This window comes from Carcharodon carcharias, chromosome 16, assembly GCF_017639515.1.
Source record: "Carcharodon carcharias isolate sCarCar2 chromosome 16, sCarCar2.pri, whole genome shotgun sequence".
Classification (NCBI taxonomy): domain Eukaryota; kingdom Metazoa; phylum Chordata; class Chondrichthyes; order Lamniformes; family Lamnidae; genus Carcharodon; species Carcharodon carcharias.
The window spans coordinates 41,744,154-41,768,057 of NC_054482.1; the positions used below are offsets into that span (position 1 = coordinate 41,744,154).

A 23,904-nucleotide genomic window follows, 5' to 3' on the forward strand; every position below is an offset into this window, starting at 1 on the left:
GATATTCTTCGAAATCAAGAGGTTAATGCAGCTGGAGATTAGTAGAGCTAGAGAAGGTGATGGAAATGGAGACATTTGTACATTCAGTGTAGCAGTATAAGCTACAAGCAGTGGATTTAATGGAAATGGGAGATGTTGCAATTAAGGGGAAGAAAAAATATCTGCAGATAGAGAAAATGCAATGAATTGAATTTGGCATTTTGATGGAAGAGAGAGCAGGATTTGCAGACTTTGAAAGATATGCTGAATTAAAATCGGCCGTGAAAGCGCAGAATATGCAATTGTGCACAATCTAACAGATTGCTTTAAATTGAGAATTGGGTGGATGCAGAAAACTAAACTTGGTGAGAATGTGAAAAGTACAGAAATTGTAGGTTCAGGAAAATGAGAAGTAGCTGGAAATGTGAATGTTGTTCGAAATAAAGGTATTCACATATTTGGATATTAGAAATTAGTAGAGATAGAGATACTGATGGAAATGGAGAATTTCTACTTTCAGAGAAGGAACCTCAGCTACAAGCATTAAACATCATGGAAAAGGGAGATTTTACAAATATGAGGAGTGAAAAAAAAGAAAAATCTGCAGATATTGAATATGCAAGAAGTTGATCACTTGTGTTACACTGGCATTTTGCTGGCACAGATAACCAGCTTTCCAAAACTTGAAGCACATGGAGAAATTGCGGTTCTGTTTAATGCGGGCAAGCTGGGAATGTAATGAATGAAATGCTGCTGAAAAATTGGCCATTTGACAGATACAGAGAACTAGGTATGCTGATAAATAGAAAACATGATGAGTTTAAGTTTCAGATCGATGAGGATTCATTGGAAATTTGGATATTCTTAGAAATAAAGAGTTTAATGCAGTTGGAGGTTAGAAATTAGTAGAGCTGGAGAAGCTGATGGAGATGGAGACATTTGTACATTCAGTGTAGCAGTATAAGCTACAAGTAGTGGATTTAATGGAAACGGGAGATGTTGCAATTAAGGGGAACAATGTATATCTGCAGATAGAGAAAATGCAATGAGTTGATCAATTAATTGAATTTGGCATTTTGATGGAAGAGAGAGCAGGATTTGCAGACTTTGAAAGATATGCTGAATTAAAATCGGCTGTGAAAGCGCGTGAATATGCAATTGTGCACAATCTAACAAGTTGCTTTAAATTGAGTATTGGGTGGATGCTGAAAACTAAACTTGGAGAGAATGTGAAAAGTACAGAAATTGTAGGTTCAGGAAAATGAGGAGTAGCTGGAAATGTGAATGTTGTTCGAAATAAAGGTATTCACATATTTGGATATTCGAAATTAGTAGAGATAGAGATGCTGAGGGAAATGGAGAATTGGTAATTTCAGAGAAGGAGCCTCAGCTACAAGCATTAAACTTCATGGACATGGGAGATTTTATAATTATGAGGAATGAGCAATATGGGAAATCTGCAGATATTGAATATGCAAGAAGTTGATCAATTGTTTGAAACTGGCATTTTGCTGGCACAGAGAACCAGCTTTTCTGAACTTGCAGGATATGGAGAAATTGCAGCTGTGTTTAAGGCGGGAAGCTAAGAATGTGATGAATGAAATACTGCTGAAAAATTGGCCAATAGACAGATACAGAGATCTAGGTATGCTGATAAAAATAGAAAATGATGAATTTAGGTTTCAGATCAATGACGATTCATTCGAAATTTGGATATTCTTTGAAATTAAGATGTTAACGCAGCTGGAGATTAGAATTTAGTAGACTGGAGAAGGTGATGGAAATGGAGACATTTGTATATTGAGTGAAGAAGTATAAGCTACGAGCAGTCGAGTCAATGGAAATGGGAGATGTTGCAATTAAGGGGAACAAAAAATATCTGCAGATAGAGAAAATGCAATGAGTTGATGAATTAATTGAATTTTGCATTTTGATGGAAGAGAGAGCAGGATTTGCAGACTTTGAAAGATATGCTGAATTAAAAGCGGCCGTGAGAGCGCAGAATATGCAATTGTGCACAATCTAACAGATTGCTGTAAATTAAGACTTGGGTGGATGCAGAAAACTAAATTTGGTGAGAATGTGAGAAGTACAGAACAATGTATATCTGCAGATAGAGAAAACGCAATGAGTTGATCCATTTATTGAATTCGGCATTTTGATGGAAGAGAGAGCAGGATTTGCAGAATTTGAAAGAGATGCTGAATTTAAAGCATCTGTGAAAGCGCAGAATATGCAATTGTGCACAATCTAACAAGTTGCTTTAAATTGAGAATTGGGTGGATGCAGAAAATTAAGCTTGGTGAGAATGTGAAAATTACAGAAATTTAGGTTCAGGAAAATGAGGAGTAGCTTGAAATGTGAATGTTGTTCGAAATAAAGGTATTCACATATTTGGATATTAGAAATTAGTAGAGATAGAGATGCTGAGGGAAATGGAGAATTGGTACTTTCAGAGAAGGAGCCTCAGCTACAAGCATTAAACTTCATGGACATGGGAGATTTTATAAATATGAGGAATGAGCAATATGGGAAATCTGCAGATATTGAATATGCAAGAAGTTGATCAATTGTTTGAAACTGGCATTTTGCTGGCACAGAGAACCAGCTTTTCTGAACTTGCAGGATATGGAGCAATTGCGGCTGTGTTTAAGGCGGGATGCTAAGAATGTGATGAATGAAATACTGCTGAAAAATTGGCCATTTGACAGATGCAGAGATCTAGGTATGCTGATAAACAGAGAAAATGATGAATTTAGGTTTCAGATCAATGACGATTAGTTTGAAATTTGGATATTCTTCGAAATCTAGAGGTTAATGCAGCTGGAGATTAGAAATTAGTAGAGCTGGAGAAAGTGATGGAAATGGAGACATTTGTATATTGAGTGAAGGAGTATAAGCTACAAGCAGTCGAGTTAATGGAAATGGGAGATGTTGCAATTAAGGGGAAGAAAAAATATCTGCAGAGAGAGAAAATGCAATGAGTTGATCAATTAATTGAATTTTGCATTTTGATGGAAGAGAGAGCAGGATTTGCAGACCTTGAAAGATATGCTGAATTCAAAGCGTCCGTGAAAGCGCAGAATATGCAATTGTGTACAGTCTAACAGATTGCTGTAAATTGAGACTTGGGTGGATGCAGAAAACTAAATTTGCTGAGAATGTGAAAAGTACAGAAATTGTAGGTTCAGGAAAATGATAAGTAGCTGGAAATGTGAATGTTGTTCGAAATAAAGTTATTCACATATTTGGATATTAGAAATTAGTAGAGATAGAGATGCTGATGGAAATGGAGAATTTCTACTTTCAGAGAAGGAACCTCAGCTACAAGCATTAAACATCATGGTAATGGGAGATTTTACAAATATGAGGAATAAAAAACATGGAAAATCTGCAGATATTGAATATGCAAGATATTGATCACTTGTTTTACACTGGCATTTTTCTGGCACAGATAACCAGCTTTCCAAAACTTGAAGCACATGGAGAAATTGCGATTCTGTTTAATGCGGGGAAGCTGGGAATGTAATGCATGAAATGCTGCTGAAAAATTGGCCATTTGACAGATACAGAGAACTAGGTATGCTGATAAATAGAGAACATGATGAGTTTAAGTTTCAGATCGATGATGATTCGTTGGAAATCTGCATATTCTTGGAAATAAAGAGGTTAATGCAGTTGGAGATTAGAAATTAGTAGAGCTGGAGAAGCTGATGGAGATGGAGACATTTGTACATTCAGTGTAGCAGTATAAGCTACAAGTAGTGGATTTAATGGAAACGGGAAATGTTGCAATTATGGGGAACAATGTATATCTGCAGATAAAGAAAATGCAATGAGTTGATCAATTAATTGAATTTGGCATTTTGATGGAAGAGAGAGCAGGATTTGCAGACTTTGAAAGATATGCTGAATTAAAATCGGCTGTGAAAGCGCGTGAATATGCAATTGTGCACAATCTAACAAGTTGCTTTAAATTGAGTATTGGGTGGATGCAGAAAACTAAACTTGGAGAGAATGTGAAAAGTACAGAAATTGTAGGTTCAGGAAAATGAGGAGTAGCTGGAAATGTGAATGTTGTTCGAAATAAAGGTATTCACATATTTGGATATTCGAAATTAGTAGAGTTAGAGATGGTGAGGGAAATGGAGAATTGGTAATTTCAGAGAAGGAGCCTCAGCTACAAGCATTAAACTTCATGGACATGGGAGATTTTATAATTATGAGGAATGAGCAATATGGGAAATCTGCAGATATTGAATATGCAAGAAGTTGATCAATTGTTTGAAACTGGCATTTTGCTGGCACAGAGAACCAGCTTTTCTGAACTTGCAGGATATGGAGAAATTGCAGCTGTGTTTAAGGCGGGAAGCTAAGAATGTGATGAATGAAATACTGCTGAAAAATTGGCCAATAGACAGATACAGAGATCTAGGTATGCTGATAAAAATAGAAAATGATGAATTTAGGTTTCAGATCAATGACGATTCGTTCGAAATTTGGATATTATTTGAAATTAAGATGTTAATGCAGCTGGAGATTAGAATTTAGTAGACTGGAGAAGCTGATGGAAATGGAGGCATTTGTACATTCAGTGTAGCAGTATAAGCTACAAGCAGTGGATTTAATGGAAATGTGGGATGTTGCGATTAAGGGGAACAAAAAATATCTGCAAATAGAGAAAATGCAATGAGTTGATCCATTTATTGAATTTGGCGTTTTGATGGAAGAGAGAGTAGGATTTGCAGGCTTTGAAAGATATACTGAATTTAAATCGTCCGTGAAAGTGCAGAATATGCAATTGTGGACAACCTATCAAATTGCTGTAAATTGAGAATTGGGTGGATGCAGAAAACTAAATTTGGTGAGAATGTGAAAAGTACAGAAATTGTAGGTTCAGGAAAATGAGGTGTAGCTGGAAATGTGAATGTTGTTTGAAATAAAGTTATTTACAAATTAGGATATTAGAAATTAGTAGAGACAGCGATACTGATGGAAATGCAGAATTTCTACTTTCAGAGAAGGTGCCTCAGCTACAAACATTAACCATCATGGAAATGGGAGATTTTACAAATATGAGGAATGAAAAACATGAAAAATCAGCAGATATTGAATATGCAGGAAGTTGATCACTTGTGTTACACTGGCATTTTGCTGGCATAGATAACCAGCTTTCCAAAACTTGAAGCACACGGAGAAATTGCGGTTCTGTTTAATGCGGGGAAGCCGGGAATGTAATGAATGAAATACTGCTGAAACTTTGGCCATTTGACAGATACAGAGAACTAGGTATGCTGATAAATAGAAAACATAGAGATAAAAACAAAAAAACTGCAGATGCTGGAAATCAAAAACCAAAACAGAATTACCTGGAAAAACTCAGCAGGTCTGGCAGCATCGGCGGAGAAGAAAAGAGTTGAGGTTTCGAGTCCTCATGACCCTTCGACAGAACTTGAGTTCGAGTCCAAGAAAGAGCTGAAATATAAGCTGGTTTAAAGTGTGTGTGTGGGGGGCGGAGAGATAGAGAGACAGAGAGGTGGAGGGGGGTGGGTGTGGTTGTAGGGACAAACAAGCAGTGATAGAAGCAGATCATCAAAAGATGTCAACGACTATAGTACAATAGAACACATAGATGTTAAAGTTAAAGTTGGTGATATTATCTAAACGAATGTGCTAATTAAGAATGGATGGTAGGGCACTCAAGGTATAGCTCTAGTGGGGTTTTTTTTTATAATGGAAATAGGTGGGAAAAGGAAAATCTTTATAATTTATTGGAAAATAAAAGGAAGGGGGAAACAGAAAGGGGGTGGGGATGGGGGAGGGAGCTCACGACCTAAAGTTGTTGAATTCAATATTCAGTCCGGAAGGCTGTAAAGTCCCTAGTCGGAAGATGAGGTGTTGTTCCTCCAGTTTGCGTTGGGCTTCACTGGAACAATGCAGCAAGCCAAGGACAGACATGTGGGCAAGAGAGCAGGGTGGAGTGTTAAAATGGCAAGCGACAGGGAGGTTTGGGTCATTCTTGCGGACAGACCGCAGGTGTTCTGCAAAGCGGTCGCCCAGTTTACGTTTGTTCTCTCCAATGTAGAGGAGACCACATTGGGAGCAACGAATGCAGTAGACTAAGTTGGGGGAAATGCAAGTGAAATGCTGCTTCACTTGAAAGGAGTGTTTGGGTCCTTGGACGGTGAGGAGAGAGGAAGTGAAGGGGCAGGTGTTGCATCTTTTGCGTGGGCATGGGGTGGTGCCATAGGAGGGGGTTGAGGAGTAGGGGGTGATGGAGGAGTGGACCAGGGTGTCCCGGAGGGAGCGATTCCTACGGAATGCCGATAAGGGGGGGTGAAGGGAAGATGTGTTTGGTGGTGGCATCATGCTGGAATTGGCAGAAATGGCAGAGAATGATCCTTTGAATGCGGAGGCTGGTGGGGTGATAAGTGAGGACAAGAGGGACCCTATCATGTTTCTGGGAGGGAGGAGAAGGCGTGAGGGCGGATGCGCGGGAGATGGGCCGGACACGGTTGAGGGCCCTGTCAACGACCGTGGGTGGAAAACCTCGGTTAAGGAAGAAGGAGGACATGTCAGAGGAACTGTTTTTGAATGTAGCATCATCGGAACAGATGCGACGGAGGCGAAGGAACTGAGAGAATGGGATGGAGTCCTTACAGGAAGCGGGGTGTGAGGAGCTGTAGTCGAGATAGCTGTGGGAGTTGGTGGGTTTGTAATGGATATTGGTGGACAGTCTATCACCAGAGATTGAGACAGAGAGGTCAAGGAAGGGAAGGGAAATGTCAGAGATGGACCACATGAAAATGATGGAGGGGTGGAGATTGGAAGCAAAATTAATAAATTTTTCCAAGTCCCGACGAGAGCATGAAGCGGCACTGAAGTAATCATCGATGTACTGGAGAAAGAGTTGTGGAAGGGGGCCGGAGTAGGACTGCAACAAGGAATGTTCCACATACCCCATAAAGAGACAGGCATAGCTGGAGCCCATGCGGGTACCCATAGCCACACCTTTTATTTGGAGGAAGTGAGAGGAGTTGAAGGAGAAATTGTTCAGCGTGAGAACAAGTTCAGCCAGACGGAGGAGAGTAGTGGTGGATGGGGATTGTTCGGGCCTCTGTTCGAGGAAGAAGCTAAGGGCCCTCAGACCATCCTGGTGGGGGATGGAGGTGTAGAGGAATTGGACGTCCATGGTGAAGAGTAAGCGGTTGGGGCCAGGGAACTGGAAATTGTTGATGTGACGTAAGGTGTCAGAGGAATCACGGATGTAGGTGGGAAGGGACTGGACAAGGGGAGAGAGAAGGGAGTCAAGATAACGAGAAATGAGTTCTGTGGGGCAGGAGCAAGCTGAGACGATCGGTCTACCGGGGCAGTTCTGTTTGTGGATTTTGGGTAGGAGATAGAAGCGGGCCGTCCGAGGTTGGGCGACTATCAGGTTGGAAGCTGTGGGAGGGAGATCCCCAGAGGAGATGAGGTCAGTGACAGTCCTGGAAACAATGGCTTGATGTTCAGTGGTGGGGTCATGGTCCAGGGAGAGGTAGGAGGAAGTGTCTGCGAGTTGACGCTCAGCCTCCGCGAGGCTGAGACCAAACGTAAATTGGGCGACCGCTTTGCAGAACACCTGCGGTCTGTCCGCAAGAATGACCCAAACCTCCCTGTCGCTTGCCATTTTAACACTCCACCCTGCTCTCTTGCCCACATGTCTGTCCTTGGCTTGCTGCATTGTTCCAGTGAAGCCCAACGCAAACTGGAGGAACAACACCTCATCTTCCGACTAGGGACTTTACAGCCTTCCAGACTGAATATTGAATTCAACAACTTTAGGTCGTGAGCTCCCTCCCCCATCCCCACCCCCTTTCTGTTTTCCACTTCCTTTTTTTTTCCAATAAATTATAAAGATTTTCCTTTTCCCACCTATTTCCATTATAAAAAAAAAATCCCCACTAGAGCTATACCTTGAGTGCCCTACCATCCATTCTTAATTAGCACATTCGTTTAGATAATATCACCAAATTTAACTTTAACACCTATGTGTTCTATTGTACTATTGTCGTTGACATCTTTTGATGATCTGCTTCTATCACTGCTTGTTTGTACCTACAACCACACCCCCCCCTCCACCTCTCTGTCTCTCTATCTCTCCGCCCCCCACACACACACCTTAAACCAGCTTATATTTCAGCTCTTTCTTGGACTCGAACTCAAGTTCTGTCGAAGGGTCATGAGGACACGAAACCTCAACTCTTTTCTTCCCCGCCAATGCTGCCAGACCTGCTGAGTTTTTCCAGGTAATTCTGTTTTTGTTTTTAATAGAAAACATGATTAGTTTAAGATTCAGATCGATGAGGTTTCGTTGGAAATTTGGAAATTCTTAGAAATAAGGAGGTTAATGCAGTTGGAGATTAGAAATTAGTAGAGCTGGAGAAGCTGATGGAGATGGAGACATTTGTACATTCAGTGAAACTGTATAAGCTACAAGCAGTGGATTTAATGGAAACGGGAGATGTTGCAATTAAGGGGAAGATTGTATATCTGCAGATAGAGAAAATGCAATGAGTTGATCAATTAATTGAATTTGGCATTTTGATGGAAGAGAGAGCAGGATTTGCAGACTTTGAAAGATATGCTGAATTTAAAGCGTCCGTGAAAGCGCAGAATATGCAATTGTGCACAATCTAACAAGTTGCTTCAAATTGAGAATTCGATGGATGCAGAAAACTAAACTTGGAGAGAATGTGAAAAGTACAGAAATTGTAGGTTCAGGAAAATGAGGAGTAGCTGGAAATGTGAATGTTGTTCGAAATAAAGGTATTCACATATTTCGATATTAGAAATTAGTAGAGATAGAGATGCTGAGAGAAATGGAGAATTTGTACTTTCAGAGAAGGAGCCTCAGCTACAAGCATTTAACTTCATGGACATGGGACATTTTATAAATATGAGGAATGAGCAATATGGGAAATCTGCAGATATTGAGTATGCAAGAAGTTGATCAATTGTTTGAAACTGGCATTTTGCTGGCACAGAGAACCAGCTTTTCAGAACTTGCAGGATATGGAGATATTGCAGCTGTGTTTAAGGCGGGAAGCTAAGAATGTGATGAATGAAATACTGCTGAAAAATTGGCCATTTGACAGATGCAGAGATCTAGGTATGCTGATAAACAGAGAAAATGATGAATTTAGGTTTCAGATCAATGACGATTTGTTCGAAATTTGGACATTCTTCGAAATAAAGAGGTTAATGCAGCTGGAGATTAGAAATTAGTAGAGCTGGAGAAGGTGATGCAAATGGAGACATTTGTACATTGAGTGAAGGAGTATAAGCTACAAGCAGTCGAGTTAATGGAAATGGGAGATATTGCAATTAAGGGGAAGAAAAGATATCTGCAAATAGAGAAAATGCAATGAGTTGATCAATTAATTGAATTTTGCATTTTGTTGGAAGAGAGAGCAGGATTTGCAGACTTTGAAAGATATGCTGAATTAAAAGCGGCCGTGAAAGCGCAGAATAAGCAATTGTGAACAATCTATCAACTTGCTGTAAATTGAGAATTGGGTGGATGCAGAAAACTAAATTTTGTGACAGGGTGAAAAGTACAGAAATTGTAGGTTCAGGAAAATGAGGAGTAGCTGGAAATGTGAATGATGTTCGAAATAAAGGTATTTACACATTTGGATATTAGAAATTAGTAGAGATAGAGATGCTGATGGAAATGGAGATTTTGTACTTTCAGAGAAGGAGCCTCAGCTACAAGCATTAACCATCATGGAAATGGGATATTTTACAAAAATGAGGAGTGAAAAACATGAAAAATCAGCAGATATTGAATATTCAAGAAGTTGATGGCTTGTGTTACACTGGCATTTTGCTGGCACAGATAGCCAGCTTTCCAAAACATGAAGCACATGGAGAAATTGCATTTCTGTTTAATGCGGAGAAGCTGGGAATGTAATGAATGAAATACTGCTGGAAAATTGGCCATTTGACAGATACAGAGAACTAGGTATGCTGATAAATAGAAAACATGATGAATTTAAGTTTCAGATCGATGAGGTTTCGTTGGAAATTTGCATATTCTTAGAAATAAGGAGGTTAATGCAGTTGGAGATTAGAAATCAGTAGAGCTGGAGAAGCTGATGGAGATGGAGACATTTGTACATTCAGTGAAACTGTATAAGCTACAAGCAGTGGATTTAATGGAAACGGGAGATGTTGCAATTAAGGGGAAGAATGTATATCTGCAGATAGAGAAAATGCAATGAGTTGATCAATTAATTGAATTTGGCATTTTGATGGAAGAGAGAGCAGGATTTGCAGACTTTGAAAGATATGCTGAATTTAAAGCATCCGTGAAAGCGCAGAATATGCAATTGTGCACAATCTAACAAGTTGCTTTAAATTGAGAATTGGGTGGATGCAGAAAACTAAACTTGGAGAGAATGTGAAAAGTACAGAAATTGTAGGTTCAGGAAAATGAGGAGTAGCTGGAAATGTGAATGTTGTTCGAAAAAAAGGTATTCACATATTTGGATGTTAGAAATTAGTAGAGTTAGAGATGCTGAGAGAAATGGAGAATTTGTACTTTCAGAGAAGGAGCCTCAGCTACAAGCATTTAACTTCATGGACATGGGAGATTTTATAAATATGAGGAATGAGCAATATGGGAAATCTGCAGATATTGAATATGCAAGAAGTTGATCAATTGTTTGAAACTGGCATTTTGCTGGCACAGAGAACCAGCTTTTCAGAACTTGCAGGATATGGAGATATTGCAGCTGTGTTTAAGGCGGGAAGCTAAGAATGTGATGAATGAAATACTGCTGAAAAATTGGCCATTTGACAGATGCAGAGATCTAGGTATGCTGATAAACAGAGAAAATGATGAATTTAGGTTTCAGATCAATGACGATTTGTTCGAAATTTGGACATTCTTCAAAATAAAGAGGTTAATGCAGCTGGAGATTAGAAATTAGTAGAGCTGGAGAAGGTGATGCAAATGGAGACATTTGTACATTGAGTGAAGGAGTATAAGCTACAAGCAGTCGAGTTAATGGAAATGGGAGATATTGCAATTAAGGGGAAGAAAAGATATCTGCAAATAGAGAAAATGCAATGAGTTGATCAATTAATTGAATTTTGCATTTTGATGGAAGAGAGAGCAGGATTTGCAGACTTTGAAAGATATGCTGAATTAAAAGCGGCTATGAAAGCGCAGAATAAGCAATTGTGAACAATCTATCAACTTGCTGTAAATTGAGAATTGGGTGGATGCAGAAAACTAAATTTTGTGACAGGGTGAAAAGTATAGAAATTGTAGGTTCAGGAAAATGAGGAGTAGCTGGAAATGTGAATGATGTTTGAAATAAAGGTATTCACAAATTTGGATATTAGAAATTAGTAGAGATAGAGATGCTGATGGAAATGGAGATTTTGTACTTTCAGAGAAGGAGCTTCAGCTACAAGCATTAACCATCATGGAAATGGGATATTTTACAAAAATGAGGAGTGAAAAACATGAAAAATCAGCAGATATTGAATATGCAAGAAGTTGATGACTTGTGTTACACTGGCATTTTGCTGGCACAGATAACCAGCTTTCCAAAACATGAAGCACATGGAGAAATTGCATTTCTGTTTAATGCGGAGAAGCTGGGAATGTAATGAATGAAATACTGCTGGAAAATTGGCCATTTGACAGATACAGAGAACTAGGTATGCTGATAAATAGAAAACATGATGAATTTAAGTTTCAGATCGATGAGGTTTCGTTGGAAATTTGCATATTCTTAGAAATAAGGAGGTTAATGCAGTTGGAGATTAGAAATCAGTAGAGCTGGAGAAGCTGATGGAGATGGAGACATTTGTACATTCAGTGAAACTGTATAAGCTACAAGCAGTGGATTTAATGGAAACGGGAGATGTTGCAATTAAGGGGAAGAATGTATATCTGCAGATAGAGAAAATGCAATGAGTTGATCAATTAATTGAATTTGGCATTTTGATGGAAGAGAGAGCAGGATTTGCAGACTTTGAAAGATATGCTGAATTTAAAGCATCCGTGAAAGCGCAGAATATGCAATTGTGCACAATCTAACAAGTTGCTTTAAATTGAGAATTGGGTGGATGCAGAAAACTAAACTTGGAGAGAATGTGAAAAGTACAGAAATTGTAGGTTCAGGAAAATGAGGAGTAGCTGGAAATGTGAATGTTGTTCGAAAAAAAGGTATTCACATATTTGGATGTTAGAAATTAGTAGAGTTAGAGATGCTGAGAGAAATGGAGAATTTGTACTTTCAGAGAAAGAGCCTCAGCTACAAACATTAAACTTCATGGACATGGGAGATTTTATAAATATGAGGAATGAGCAATATGGGAAATTTCACAGATATTGAATATGCAAGAAGTTGATCAATTGTTTGAAACTGGCATTTTGCTGGCACAGAGAACCAGCTTTTCAGAACTTGCAGGATATGGAGATATTGCAGCTGTGTTTAAGGCAGGAAGCTAAGAATGTGATGAATGAAATACTGCTGAAAAATTGGCCATTTGACAGATGCAGAGATCTAGGCATGCTGATAAGCAGAGAAAATGATGAATTTAAGTTTCAGATCAATGACGATTTGTTCGAAATTTGGACATTCTTCGAAATAAAGAGGTTAATGCAGCTGGAGATTAGAAATTAGTAGAGCTGGAGAAGGTGATGCAAATGGAGACATTTGTACATTGAGTGAAGGAGTATAAGCTACAAGCAGTCGAGTTAATGGAAATGGGAGATATTGCAATTAAGGGGAAGAAAAGATATCTGCAAATAGAGAAAATGCAATGAGTTGATCAATTAAGTGAATTTTGCATTTTGATGGAAGAGAGAGCAGGATTTGCAGACTTTGAAAGATATGCTGAATTAAAAGCGGCCGTGAAAGCGCAGAAGAAGCAATTGTGAACAATCTATAAAGTTGTTGTAAATTGAGAATTGGGTGGATGCAGAAAACTAAATTTGGTGAGAATGTGAAAAGTACAGAAATTGTAGGTTCAGGAAAATGAGGAGTAGCTGGAAATGTGAATGATGTTTGAAATAAAGGTATTCACAAATTTGGATATTAGAAATTAGTAGAGATAGAGATGCTGATGGAAATGGAGATTTTGTACTTTCAGAGAAGGAGCCTCAGCTACAAGCATTAACCATCATGGAAAAGGGAGATTTTACAAATATGAGGAGTGTAAAACATGAAAAATCAGCAGATATTGAATATGCAAGAAGTTGATCACTTGTGTAACACTGGCATTTTGCTGGCACAGATAACCTGCTTTCCAAAACTTGAAGCACATGGAGAAATTGCGGTTCTGTTTAATGAGGGAAGCTGGGAATGTAATGAATGAAATACTGCTGAAAAATTGGCCATTTGACAGATACAGAGAACTAGGTATGCTGACAAATAGAAAACATGATGAGTTTAAGTTTCAGATCGATGAGGATTCGTTGGAAATTTGGACATTCTTAGAAATAAGGAGGTTAATGCAGTTGGAGATTAGAAATCAGTAGAGCTGGAGAAGCTGATGGAGATGGAGACATTTGTACATTCAGTGAAACTGTATAAGCTACAAGCAGTGGATTTAATGGAAACGGGAGATGTTGCAATTAAGGGGAAGAATGTATATCTGCAGATAGAGAAAATGCAATGAGTTGATCAATTAATTGAATTTGGCATTTTGATGGAAGAGAGAGCAGGATTTGCAGACTTTGAAAGATATGCTGAATTTAAAGCATCCGTGAAACGCAGAATATGCAATTGTGCATAATCTAACAAGTTGCTTTAAATTGAGAATTGGATGGATGCAGAAAACTAAACTTGGAGAGAATGTGAAAAGTACAGAAATTGTAGGTTCAGGAAAATGAGGAGTAGCTGGAAATGTGAACGTTGTTCGAAAAAAAGGTATTCACATATTTGGATGTTAGAAATTAGTAGAGTTAGAGATGCTGAGAGAAATGGAGAATTTGTACTTTCAGAGAAGGAGCCTCAGCTACAAGCATTTAACTTCATGGACATGGGAGATTTTATAAATATGAGTAATGAGCAATATGGGAAATCTGCAGATATTGAATATGCAAGAAGTTGATCAATTGTTTGAAACTGGCATTTTGCTGGCACAGAGAACCAGCTTTTCAGAACTTGCAGGATATGGAGATATTGCAGCTGTGTTTAAGGCGGGAAGCTAAGAATGTGATGAATGAAATACTGCTGAAAAATTGGCCATTTGACAGATGCAGAGATCTAGGTATGCTGATAAGCAGAGAAAATGATGAATTTAAGTTTCAGATCAATGACGATTTGTTCGAAATTTGGACATTCTTCGAAATAAAGAGGTTAATGCAGCTGGAGATTAGAAATTAGTAGAGCTGGAGAAGGTGATGCAAATGGAGACATTTGTACATTGAGTGAAGGAGTATAAGCTACAAGCAGTCGAGTTAATGGAAATGGGAGATATTGCAATTAAGGGGAAGAAAAGATATCTGCAAATAGAGAAAATGCAATGAGTTGATCAATTAAGTGAATTTTGCATTTTGATGGAAGAGAGAGCAGGATTTGCAGACTTTGAAAGATATGCTGAATTAAAAGCGGCCGTGAAAGCGCAGAAGAAGCAATTGTGAACAATCTATAAAGTTGTTGTAAATTGAGAATTGGGTGGATGCAGAAAACTAAATTTGATGAGAATGTGAAAAGTACAGAAATTGTAGGTTCAGGAAAATGAGGAGTAGCTGGAAATGTGAATGATGTTCGAAATAAAGGTATTCACAAATTTGGATATTAGAAATTAGTAGAGATAGAGATGCTGATGGAAATGGAGATTTTGTACTTTCAGAGAAGGAGCCTCAGCTACAAGCATTAACCATCATGGAAAAGGGAGATTTTACAAATATGAGGAATGTAAAACATGAAAAATCAGCAGATATTGAATATGCAAGAAGTTGATCACTTGTGTAACACTGGCATTTTGCTGGCACAGATAACCTGCTTTCCAAAACTTGAAGCACATGGAGAAATTGCGGTTCTGTTTAATGAGGGAAGCTGGGAATGTAATGAATGAAATACTGCTGAAAAATTGGCCATTTGACAGATACAGAGAGCTAGGTATGCTGATAAATAGAAACCATGACGAGTTTAAGTTTCAGATCGATGAGGATTCGTTGGAAATTTGGACATTCTTAGAAATAAAGAGGTTAATGCAGTTGGAGATTAGAAATTAGTAGAGCTGGAGAAGCTGATGGAGATGGAGACATTTGTACATTCAGTGTAGCAGTATAAGCTACAAGCAGTGGATTTAATGGAAACGGGAGATGTTGCAATTAAGGGGAAGAATGTATATCTGCAGATAGAGAAAATGCAATGAGTTGATCAATTAATTGAATTTGGCATTTTGATGGAAGAGAGAGAAGATTTTGCAGAGATTGAAAGATATGCTTAATTAAAATTGGCCACGAAAGCGCAGAATATGCAATTGTGCACAATCTAACTTGTTGCTTTAAATTGGAAATTGAGTGGATGCAGAAAACTAAACTTGGAGAGAATGTGAAAAGTACAGAAATTGTAGGTTCAGGAAAATGAGGAGTAGCTGGAAATGTGAATGTTGTTCGAAATAAAGGTATTCACATATTTCGATATTAGAAATTAGTAGAGATAGAGATGCTGAGAGAAATGGAGAATTTGTACTTTCAGAGAAGGAGCCTCAGCTACAAGCATTTAACTTCATGGACATGGGACATTTTATAAATATGAGGAATGAGCAATATGGGAAATCTGCAGATATTGAATATGCAAGAAGTTGATCAATTGTTTGAAACTGGCATTTTGCTGGCACAGAGAACCAGCTTTTCAGAACTTGCAGGATATGGAGATATTGCAGCTGTGTCTAAGGCGGGAAGCTAAGAATGTGATGAATGAAATACTGCTGAAAAATTGGCCATTTGACAGATGCAGAGATCTAGTTATGCTGATAAACAGAGAAATTGATGAATTTAGGTTTCAGATCAATGACGATTTGTTCGAAATTTGGACATTCTTCGAAATAAAGAGGTTAATGCAGCTGGAGATTAGAAATTAGTAGAGCTGGAGAAGGTGATGCAAATGGAGACATTTGTACATTGAGTGAAGGAGTATAAGCTACAAGCAGTCGAGTTAATGGAAATGGGAGATATTGCAATTAAGGGGAAGAAAAGAGATCTGCAAATAGAGAAAATGCAATGAGTTGATCAATTAATTGAATTTTGCATTTTGATGGAAGAGAGAGCAGGATTTGCAGACTTTGAAAGATATGCTGAATTAAAAGCGGCCGTGAAAGCGCAGAAGAAGCAATTGTGAACAATCTATAAAGTTGTTGTAAATTGAGAATTGGGTGGATGCGGAAAACTAAATGTGGTGAGAATGTGAAAAGTACAGAAATTGTAGGTTCAGGAAAATGAGGAGTAACTGGAAATGTGAATGATGTTCGAAATAAAGGTATTCACAAATTTGGATATTAGAAATTAGTAGAGATAGAGATGCTGATGGAAATGGAGATTTTGTACTTTCAGAGAAGGAACCTCAGCTACAAGCATTAACCATCATGGAAATGGGAGATTTTACAAATATGAGGAGTGAAAAGCATGAAAATTCAGCAGATATTGAATATGCAAGGAGTTGATCACTTGTGTTACACTGGCATTTTGCTGGCACAGATAACCAGCTTTCCAAAACTTGAAGCACATGGGGAGAAATTGCATTTCTGTTTAATGCGGGAAAGCTGGGAATGTAATGAATGAAATACTGCTGGAAAATTGGCCATTTGACAGATACAGAGAACTAGGTATGCTGATAAATAGAAAACATGATGAGTTTAAGTTTCAGATCGATGAGGTTTTGTTGGAAATTTGCATATTCTTAGAAATAAGGAGGTTAATGCAGTTGGAGATTAGAAATTAGTAGAGCTGGAGAAGCTGATGGAGATGGAGACATTTGTACATTCAGTGAAACTGTATAAGCTACAAGCAGTGGATTTAATGGAAACGGAAGATGTTGCAATTAAGGGGAAGAATGTATATGTGCAGATAGAGAAAATGCAATGAGTTGATCAATTAATTGAATTTTGCATTTTGATGGAAGAGAGAGCAGGATTTGCAGTCTTTGAAAGATACGCTGAATTAAAATTGGCCGTGAAAGCGCAGAATATACAATTGTGCACAATCTAACAAGTTGCTTTAAATTGAGAATTGGGTGGATGCAGAAAACTAAACTTGGAGAGAATGTGAAAAGTACAGAAATTGTAGGTTCAGGAAAATGAGGAGTAGCTGGAAATGTGAATGTTTTTCGAAATAAAGGTATTCACATATTTTGATATTAGAAATTAGTAGAGATAGAGATGCTGAGAGAAATGGAGAATTTGTACTTTCAGAGAAAGAGCCTCAGCTACAAGCATTAAACTTCATGGACATGGGAGATTTTATAATTATGAGGAATGAGCAATATGGGAAATTTCGCAGATATTGAATATGCAAGAAGTTGATCAATTGTTTGAAACTGGTATTTTGCTGGCACAGAGAACCAGCTTTTCAGAACTTGCAGGATATGGAGATATTGCAGCTGTTTTTAAGGCGTGAAGCTAAGAATGTGATGAATGAAATACTGCTGAAAAATTGGTCATTTGACAAATGCAGAGATCTAGGTATGCTGATAAACAGAGAAAATGATGAATTTAAGTTTCAGATCAATGACGATTTGTTCGAAATTTGGACATTCTTCGAAATAAAGAGGTTAATGCAGCTGGAGATTAGAAAATAGTAGAGCTGGAGAAGGTGATGCAAATGGAGACGTTTGTACATTGAGTGAAGGAATATAAGCTACAAGCAGTCGAGTTAATGGAAATGGGAGGTATTGCAATTAAGGGGAAGAAAAGATATCTGCAAATAGAGAAAATGCAATGAGTTGATCAATTAATTGAATTTGCCATTTTGATGGAAGAGAGAGCAGGATTTGCAGACTTTGAAAGATATGCTGAATTAAAAGCGGCCGTGAAAGCGCAGAAGAAGCAATTGTGAACAATCTATAAAGTTGTTGTAAATTGAGAATTGGGTGGATGCAGAAAACTAAATTTGGTGAGAATGTGAAAAGTACAGAAATTGTAGGTTCAGGAAAATGAGGAGTAACTGGAAATGTGAATGATGTTCGAAATAAAGGTATTCACAGATTTGGATATTAGAAATTAGTAGAGAAAGAGATGCTGATGGAAATGGAGATTTTGTACATTCAGAGAAGGAACCTCAGCTACAAGCATTAACCATCATGGAAAAGGGAGATTTTACAAATATGAGGAGTGAAAAACATGAAAATTCAGCAGATATTGAATATGCAAGAAGTTGATCACTTGTGTTACACTGGCATTTTGCTGGCACAGATAACCAGCTTTCCAAAACTTGAAGCACATGGGGAGAAATTGCATTGCTGTTTAATGCGGGAAAGCTGGGAATGTAATGAATGAAATACTGCTGGAAAATTGGCCATTTGACAGATACAGAGAACTAGGTATGCTGATAAATAGAAAACATGATGAGTTTAAGTTTCAGATCGATGAGGTTTTGTTGGAAATTTGCATATTCTTAGAAATAAGGAGGTTAATGCAGTTGGAGATTAGAAATTAGTAGAGCTGGAGAAGCTGATGGAGATGGAGACATTTGTACATTCAGTGAAACTGTATAAGCTACAAGCAGTGGATTTAATGGAAAAGGGAGATGTTGCAATTAAGGGGAAGAATGTATATCTGCAGATAGAGAAAATGCAATGAGTTGATCAATTAATTGAATTTTGCATTTTGATGGAAGAGAGAGCAGGATTTGCAGTCTTTGAAAGATACGCTGAATTAAAATTGGCCGTGAAAGCGCAGAATATGCAATTGTGCACAATCTAACAAGTTGCTTTAAATTGAGAATTGGGTGGATGCAGAAAACTAAACTTGGAGAGAATGTGAAAAGTACAGAAATTGTAGGTTCAGGAAAATGAGGAGTAGCTGGAAATGTGAATGTTTTTCGAAATAAAGGTATTCACATATTTGGATGTTAGAAATTAGTTGAGTTAGAGATGCTGAGAGAAATGGAGAATTGGTACTTTCAGAGAAGGAGCTTCAGCTACAAGCATTAAACTTCATGGACATGGCAGATTTTATAAGTATGAGGAATGAGCAATATGGGAAATCTGCAGATATTGAATATGCAAGAGGTTCAATTGTTTGAAACTGGCATTTTGCTGGCACAGAGAACCAGCTTTTCTGAACTTGCAGGATTTGGGGAAATTGCAGCTATGTTTAAGGCGGGAAGCCAGGAATGCGATGAATGAAATACTGCTGAAAAATTGGCCATTTGACAGATACAGAAATCTAGGTATGCTGATTAATAGAGAAAATGATGAATTTAGGTTTCAGATCAATGACGATTCGTTCGAAATTTGGATATTCTACGAAATAAAGAGATTAATGCAGCTGGATATTAGAAATTAGTAGAGCTGGAGAAGGTGATGGAAATGGAGACATTTGTATATTGAGTGAAGGAGTATAAGCTACAAGCAGTCGAGTTAATGGAAATGGGAGATGTTGCAATTAAGGGGACGAAAAAATATCTAGAGATAGGGAAAAGGCAATCAGTTGATCAATTAATTGAATTTTGCAATTTGATGGAAGAGAGAGCAGGATTTGCAGACTTTGAAAGTTATGCTGAATTAAAAGCGGCCGTGAAAGCGCAGAATATGCAATTGTGCACAATCTAACATTGCTGTAAATTGAGACTTGGGTGGATGCAGAAAACTGAATTTGTTGAGAATGTGAAAAGTACAGAAATTGTAGGTTCAGGAAAATGAGAAGTAGCTGGAAATGTGGATGTTGTTCGAAATAAAGGTATTCACATATTTGGATATTAGAAATTAGTAGAGATAGAGATGCTGAGGGAAATGGAGAATTGGTACTTTCAGAGAAGGAGCTTCAGCTACAAGCATTAAACTTCATGGACATGGGAGATTTTATAAATATGAGGAATGAGCAATATGGGAAATCTGCAGATATTGAATATGCAAGAAGTTGATCAATTGTTTGAAACTGGCATTTTGCTGGCACAGAGAACCAGCTTTTCTGAACTTGCAGGATTTGGGGAAATTGCAGCTGTGTTTAAGGCGGGGAGTTAAGAATGCGATGAATGAAATACTGCTGAAAAATTGGCCATTTGACAGATACAGAAATCTAGGTATGCTGATAAATAGAGAAAATGATGAATTTTGGTTTCAGATCAATGACGATTCGTTCGAAATTTAATGCGGGGAAGCTGGGAATGTGATGTATGAAATAGTGCTGACGATTTGGTTATTTGACAGATAAAGAGAACTAGGTATGCTGATACATAGAGAACATGATGAATGTTAGATTCAGATCAACGAGGAACGTTGGAAATGTGGATATTCTTAAAAATAAAGAAGTTAATGCAGTTGGAGATTAGAAACTAGTAGAGTTGGATAAGCTGATGGAAATGGAGAAACGTGTACATTCAGCTAAGCAGCCTAAGCTACAAGCTCCGAATTAAATGCAAATGGGAGATGTTGCAATTAAATGGAACAAAAAATACCTGCAGATAGAGAAAATGCAATGAGTTGATCAATTATTTGAATTTGGCATCTTGATGGTACAGAGACCAGGATTTGCAGACGTTGAAAGATATGGTGAAATTAAACTGGCAGTGAATGTGGAGAATTTGCAAATGCGCTCTATCTATCAAGTTGCTGCAAACTGAGAATTGGGTTGATGCAGAACACTAGATTTGGTAAGAATGTGAAAAGTACAGGAATTGTAGGCAAACGAAAATGAGCAGTAGCTGAAAATGTGAATGTTGTTCGAAATAAAAGTGTTCACGCACTTGGATATTAGAAATTAGTAGAGATAGAAATGCTGATGGAAATGGAGAAGTTTCTACTTTCAGAGAAGGAGGAGAAGCTACAAGCATTAACCTTCATGGAAATGAGAGATTTTACAAATAGGAAATGGGAAATCTCCCATTTCCATTAAATCCACTGCTTGTAGCTTATACTGCTACACTGAATGTACAAATGTCTCCATTGCCATCAGCTTCTCTAGCTCTACTAATGTCTAATCTCTAATCTTTATTTCGAACGACATTCACATTTTCAGCTACTCCTCATTTTCATTTACCTACAATTTCTGTACTTTTCACATTCTCACCAAATCTAGTTTTCTGCATCAACCCAATTCTCAATTTACAGCAACCTAATAGTTTGAGTGCAATTGCACATTCTCCACATTCACTGCCAGTTTAATTGCAGCATTTCTTTCAACGCCTGCAAATCCTCCTCTCTGTACCATCAAAATGCCAAATTCAAATAATTGATGAACTCATTGCATTTTCTCTATCTGGAGCTATTTTTTGTCCCACTTAATTGCAACATCTCCCATTTGCATTTAATTCGGTGCTTGTAGCTTAGGCTGCTTAGCTGAATGTACAAATTTCTCCATTTCCATCAGCTTATCCAACTCTACTAGTTTCTAATCTCCAACTGCATTAACTTCTTTATTTTTAAGAATATCCACATTTCCAACGTTCATCGTTGATCTGAATCTAAAATTCATCATGTTCTCTATGTATCAGCATACCTAGTTCTCTTTATCTGTCAAATAACCAAATCGTCAGCAGTATTTCATACATCACATTCCCAGCTTCCCCGCATTAATGACAATCACAATTCTCTATATCCTTCAAGTTCTGCAATGCTGATTCTCTGTGCCAGCAAAATGCAAGTTTGAAGCAATTGATCAACTTCTTGCATATTCAATATCTGCAGGTTTCTCAGATTTCTTATTCCTCATATTTGTAAAATCTCCCATTTCCATGAAGGTTAATGCTTGTAGCTTCTCCTCCTTCTCTGAAAGTAGAAACTTCTCCATTTCCATCAGCATTACTATCTCTAATAATTTCTAACATCCAAGTGCGTGAACATCTTTATTTCGAACAACATTCACATTTTCAGCTACTCCTCATTTTCATGAACCTACAATTTCTGTACTTTTCACATTCTCAACAAATCTAGTTTTCTGCATCAACCCCCTTCTCAACTTAAAGCCACTTGATAGATTGAGCGCAATCGCACATTCTCCACTTTCACTCCCAGTTTAATTTCACCATATCTTTCAACGTCTGCAAATCCTCGTCTCTGTACCATCAAAATGCCAAATTCAATTAACAGTTCAACTCTGCATTTTCTCTATCTGCAGGTATTTTGTGCTCCCCTTAATTGCAACATTTCCCATTTCCATTAAATTCGGTGCTTGTAGCTTCTGCTGCTTAGCTGAATGTACAAATTTCTCGATTTCCATCAGCTTATCTAGCTCTACTATTTTCCAATCTCTAACTGCATTAACTTCTTTATTTTTAAGAATATCCACATTTCCAACGTTCTTCGTTGATCTGAAAGGAAACTTCATCATGTTCTCTATGTATCAGCATACCTAGTTCTCTTTACCTGTCAAATAACCAAATCGTCAGCACTATTTCATAAATCACATTCCGAATGTCCCCGCATTAAATACAATCTCAATCTATATCCTTCAAGTTCTGCAATGCTGATTTTCTGTGCCAACAAAATGCCTGTTTGAAACAATTGTTCAACTTCTTGCATATTCAATATCTGCAGGTTTCTCAGATTTCTTATTTCTCATATTTGTAAAATCTCCCATTTCCCTTAAGGTTAATGCTTGTAGCTTCTCCTCCTTCTCTGAAAGTAGAAACCTCTCCATTTCCATCAGCATTACTATCTCTTACTGATTTCTAAAATCCAATTGCGTGAACATCTTTATTTCGAACAACATTCACATTTTCAGCTACTCCTCATTTTCATGAACCTACAATTTCTGTACTTTTCATATTCTCACCAAATCTAGTTTTCTGCATCAACTCCATTCTCATTTTACAGCATCTTGATAGATTGAGCGCAATTGCACATTCTCCACTTTCACTGCCAGTTTAATTTCACCATAACTTTCAACGTCTGCAAATCCTAGTCTTTGTACCATCAAAATGCCAAATTCAATTAACTGTTCAACTCTGCATTTTCTCTATCTGCAGGTATTTTTGGCTCCCCTTAATTGCAACATCTCCCATTTCCATTAAATTCGGTGCTTTTAGCTTCTGCTGCTTAGCTGAATGTACAAATTTCTCCATTTCCATCAGCTTATCCAACTCTAGTAATTTCTAATCTCCAACTGCATTAACTTCTATATTTTTAAGAATATCCACATTTCCAACGTTTCTCGTTGATCTGAAACGAAAATTCATCATGTTTACTATGTATCAGCATACCTGGTTCTCTTTATCTGTCAAAGAACCAAATCATCAGCAGTATTTCATACAAAACATTCGCAGCTTCCCCGCATTAATGACAATCACAATTCTCTATATCCTTCAATTCTGCAATGCTGATTCTCCGTGCCAACAAAATGCCAGTTTGAAACAATTGATCAACTTCTTGCATATTCAATATCTGCAGGTTTCTCAGATTTCTCATTCTTCATATTTGTAAAATCTCCCATTTCCATGAAGGTTAATACTAGTAGCTTCTCCTCCTTCTTTGAAAGTAGAAACTTCTCCATTTCCATCAGCATTACTATCTCTACTGATTTCTAATATCCAAGTGCGTGAACATCTTTATTTCGAACAACATTCACATTTTCAGCTACTCCTCATTTTCATGAACCTACAATTTCTGTACTTTTCATATTCTCACCAAATCTAGTTTTCTGCATCAACCCCATTCTCATTTTACAGCCTCTTGATAGATTGAGCGCAATTGCACATTTTCCACATTCACTGCCAGTTTAATTGCAGCATATATTTCAACGTCTGCAAATCCT

General features: G+C 37.7%; 1 protein-coding gene across 1 annotated transcript in view; it reads left to right on the forward strand.

The window, feature by feature from the left end:
* The first annotated feature begins 717 nt into the window (after nucleotides 1-717).
* Nucleotides 718-23,904, forward strand: part of cop1 (COP1 E3 ubiquitin ligase) — a 266,597-nt gene continuing 243,410 nt past the window's right edge. The window contains exon 1 of the mRNA XM_041207802.1: nucleotides 718-873. Within this exon, the coding sequence (XP_041063736.1) occupies nucleotides 718-873 (156 nt within the window). The remainder of the gene's footprint in view (nucleotides 874-23,904) is intronic.